This window comes from Arachis stenosperma, chromosome 9 (genome assembly GCF_014773155.1).
Source record: "Arachis stenosperma cultivar V10309 chromosome 9, arast.V10309.gnm1.PFL2, whole genome shotgun sequence".
Classification (NCBI taxonomy): domain Eukaryota; kingdom Viridiplantae; phylum Streptophyta; class Magnoliopsida; order Fabales; family Fabaceae; genus Arachis; species Arachis stenosperma.
In genome coordinates this window covers 10266498-10270939 of record NC_080385.1, presented here as the reverse complement: position 1 = coordinate 10270939, position 4442 = coordinate 10266498, and the positions used below count along the sequence as shown (strand labels likewise).

Genomic DNA, 4442 nt, shown 5'->3' with positions numbered 1-4442 from the left:
GGAATCACCCAAATTTTGGGTGGAGAGACCAATCACAGAGACCTCAGAATTTCAACAATAATTCTCAGGACGGCTTCCAACAGAATAATTACAATAACTGCCAATTTTAGGCTCAACAGCAAAAACCACCTCATCAGGCAAACTCTAAACCCCAAGAAGATTCTAATTGGGAGATGATGATGAGTCTCGTGCAGGAAACTAGAGCCTCCATTAGAAACTTAGAAATGAAAATGGGCCAAATAAGCAAGCAATTACCTGAGAGGTCTGCAAGCACATTTCCAGGTGATACAGTGGTGAACCCAAGAGAAGACTGCAAGGTTATTCAGTTGAGAAGTGGTAAAGTAACTGGTTCTGAGACCAAGGCCAATGAAGAGCTAGTTGAAAAGAAAGCTCCAGAGGAGAAAAAGGAAGAAGTGGAGCATGCCCATCCAAAGCGTGCAGACAACCCGTTCCCTGACTCTCTAGATACATATCCTACATTGCCAAAGGCTCCTGAATACAAGCCAAAAATGCCATATCCTCAGAGACTTCAGAAGGCTTCCAAAGAAAAATAGTTCTCAAAATTTTTAGATGTCTTCAAGAAGCTACAAATCAACATTCCCTTTGCAGAGGCTCTTGAGCAAATGCCTCTCTATGATAAATTTAAGAAAGAATTGTTGACCCACAAGAGAAACTGGAAGGAACAAGAAACAGTGGTGTTAACCAAGGAATGCAATGCCATTATTCAACAACCTTCCTGAGAAGATGCCAGACCCAGGGAGCTTTGTCATTCCTTGCACCATTGGAAAAGTCACCATTCAGAGAGCTTTATGTGACCTTGGAGCCAGTATCAATCTCATGCCACTCTCAGTGATGAAAAAACTTCAAATTGATGAGGTAAAACCCACTCGTATTTCTCTTCAACTTGCTGATCTTTCTATTAAATTACCTGTGGGTGTTGTTGAGGATTTACTTGTTAATGTAGGACCATTTATCTTTCCTGTTGATTTTGTTATATTAGACATGGAAGAGGAGGTAAAATCCTCTATTATACTTGGTAGACCCTTTTTAGCTACAGATAGAGCTCTGATTGATGTACAAAACGGTGAATTAACCCTGAGGGTCAATGAAGAACAGGTAGTCCTTCATGTTTTTGAAGCTCTCAAACACCCTAATGATTATGAAGGGTGTATGAAAATAGATGTTATTGAACCACTTGTTCAAGAGGTACTAAAAGCTGAAGTGCCTGATGACATTTTGGATCCCATCTCTGAGTATGAATTAGTTGAAGTTGATAATTCACCACCCCAGAAGACTATGGTTCACACGCCTAGAGCAGAGGAGGAAGGCCCCAAGCTTGAGCTCAAATCCTTATCCCCTTCTCTGAAATATGTGTTCTTGAGTTAGAATGACTCATATTCAGTTATTATTAGCTCTTCCCTGAAGCCTGAAGAGGAAGAGGCGCTTATTTCAGTGCTCAAGAGTCATAAAACAGCTCTTGGGTGGACCATTAGTGACTTGAAGGGGATTAGTCCAACCAAGTGTATGCACAAGATTCTCCTTGAAGATGATACTAAACCAGTTGTGCAACCACAAAGGAGACTCAATCCAACCATAAAAGAGGTGGTCCAAAAAGAGGTAATGAAATTATGGGAAGCAGGAATTATTTATCCTATTTCTGACAGTCATTGGGTAAGTCCTGTGCAGGTAGTTCCCAAGAAAGGAGGGATGACAGTGATCAAGAATGAAAAGAATGAGCTTATTCCCATAAGAACCGTCACAGGATGGAGAATGTGTATAGACTACAGGAGGCTCAACACTGCTACAAGGAAGGATCATTTCCCCCTGCCTTTCATTGATCAAATGCTTGAGAGGTTAGTTGGTCATGCATTTTATTGTTTTCTAGATGGATATTCTGGATGTAATCAAATTGCAGTGGACCCACAAGATGAAGAAAAGACAGCATTCACATGCCCCTTTGGAGTATTTGCCTACAGAAGAATGCCTTTTGGACTTTGCAATGCTCCAGCAACTTTTCAGAGGTGTATGCTTTGAATTTTTTCTAATATGGTTGAAAAGTTTATTGAGGTATTTATGGATGACTTTTTTGTTTTTGGTAATTCTTTTGAATCTTGCCTTAAGCATTCATCTCTTGTCTTGAAACGGTGTCAAGAATCAAACCTTGTTTTAAATTGGAAAAAATGCCATTTTATGGTTACAAAAGGTATTGTTCTTGGACACCAGATTTCAAGTAAGGGAATTGAGGTTGATAGAGCAAAGGTGGAGGTAATTGAAAAATTACCTAAACCTCTAAGCAACCTCTTGGTTGCTGATGTTCCTTTTGTCTTTGATTCTGATTGTTTGCATGCTTTTGAAACTCTGAAAGTAACCCTTACATCTGCTCCCATTATAGCTCCCCCTGACTGGGATCTACCATTTGAATTAATGTGTGATGCTAGTGATTTTGCTATAGGAGCTATTTTAGGACAGAGGCATGGTAAGCTTGTACATGTCATTTACTATGCCAGTCGTGTGTTAAATGATGCCCAAAAGAATTACACAACTACAGAAAAGGAATTATTAGCTGTTGTGTATGATGTTGATAAGTTTAGGTCCTATTTACTTGGTTCTAAGGTTATTATTTATACTGATCATGCTACTTTGAAGTACCTTCTAACCAAACAGGATTCTAAACCAAGATTAATCAGATAGGTGTTGCTCCTTCAGGAGTTTGATATTGAGATAAAAGACAGGAAATGGTTAGAGAATCAAGTAGCTGGCCATCTTTCCAGAATTGAGCCTGGAGCAGGAGTACAACCACCCACAGCTGTGACTGAGACATTTCCAGATGAGCAATTGTTCCTCATTCAGCAGGCACTATGGTTTACTGACATTGCAAATTATAAAGCCATGAATTTTATCCCAAGGAAGTATAGTAGGCAACAAGTGAAGAAGCTATTGACTGATGCAAAGTACTACATTTGGGAAGAACCATACCTTTCTAAAAGTTGCTCAGATGGAATAATTCGGAGATGTGTCCCGAATGAGGAAAATCAGCAGATTCTTTGGCACTGTCATGGGTCTGATTATGGAGGCACTTTGGTGGTGAAATGACAGCTACAAAAGTCCTTCAGAGCGGGTTTTATTGGCCGACTCTCTTCAGGGACTCAAGAGCATTTGTGAAGCACTATGGCAGATGTGAAAAAGCTGCAAATCTCCCTGCCAACCATGAAATGCCACAGCAGGGAATTCTTGAGGTTGAGTTGTTTGATGTGTGGGGTATTGATTTCATGAGACCTTTCCCACCCTCACATTCAAACAACTATATTCTAGTGGCAGTTGACTATGTGTCCAAGTGGGTGGAAGCTGTGGCTTCGCCCACCAATGATGCCAAAGTGGTAATGAGCTTTCTTCAGTATATATCTTTAGCCGGTTTGGTGTCCCAAGGACACTCATTAGTGATGGAGGAAGCCATTTCTGCAACAGACAGCTGGACTCTCTTCTGCAGAGATATGGAGTCCGTCATAAAGTGGCAACCCCCTATCATCCTCAGACAAGTGGACAGGTTAAAGTTTCCAACAGGGAACTTAAGAGGATTCTAGAGAAGACCGTCAGTGTTTCAAGAAAGGACTGGTCTAGGAAGCTTGATGATGCTCTCTGGGCATACCGGACAGCGTACAAGCTCCCATTGGCATGTCCCCTTATCAGTTGGTCTATGGCAAAGCATGTCACTTGCCAGTTGAGCTGGAGCATAAAGCTTACTGGTAATCAGATATCTGAATCTTGATTCAGAAGCTGCAGGAATCAAGCAAATGGTTCAGCTGCATGAGCTTGATGAATTCAGATATTCAGCCTATGAGAATGCCAAGCTCTATAAGGAGAGAACCAAGCTACTGCATGACAAGAAGATTGCTATCAGAGTCTTTGAGCCAGGACAAAGAGTGCTTCTATATAATTCAATACTCAAATTCTTTCCCGGGAAGCTGAAATCCCGATGGTCAGGACCGTTTGTGGTTACCAGAGCTTCACCATATGGTCATGTGGAAATACAAGAAGTGAATTCTGATAGGAAATTTATAGTGAATGGCCAGAGGTTGAAGCACTATCTTGGAGGCAAGATTGATTGCCAGAGGTCCACTAATCTACTGAACTAGCAGAGCTGACCGTCAAGCTAATGACGTTAAAGAATCGCTTGTCGGGAGGCAACCCGATAAATTCGTATCCTTAGCTATTTTTCGTAGTAGTAGTTTTCTTATTTATTTTATTATTTCTTACTAATTTTCTGATCATGCAGTTATGATTTTCCAGGAACCGAACACCTAAAAAAAAAAAGAGCGCACACGACGCGCATGCGTCACTGACGCGAACGCGTCAATCATGTGTGCATGAAAAAGAAAATTGACAGAGAGTTGCACGGGAATGGCACTGGAATAATGCTTGGCGCACAAACATGACCATGTGTA

The 4442-nt window shown here is 41.0% G+C and overlaps 1 protein-coding gene across 1 annotated transcript; it reads left to right on the top strand.

Annotated features, from left to right (window-relative positions):
- Window positions 1-3089: 3089 nt before the first annotated feature.
- On the top strand, window positions 3090-4133 carry LOC130949033 (uncharacterized). The gene is made up of 3 exons (XM_057877870.1): window positions 3090-3377; window positions 3488-3654; window positions 3752-4133. The coding sequence occupies exons 1-3, from the start codon at window positions 3090-3092 to the stop codon at window positions 4131-4133; spliced, it is 837 nt and encodes a 278-aa protein (XP_057733853.1).
- The last annotated feature ends 309 nt before the right edge of the window (window positions 4134-4442 follow it).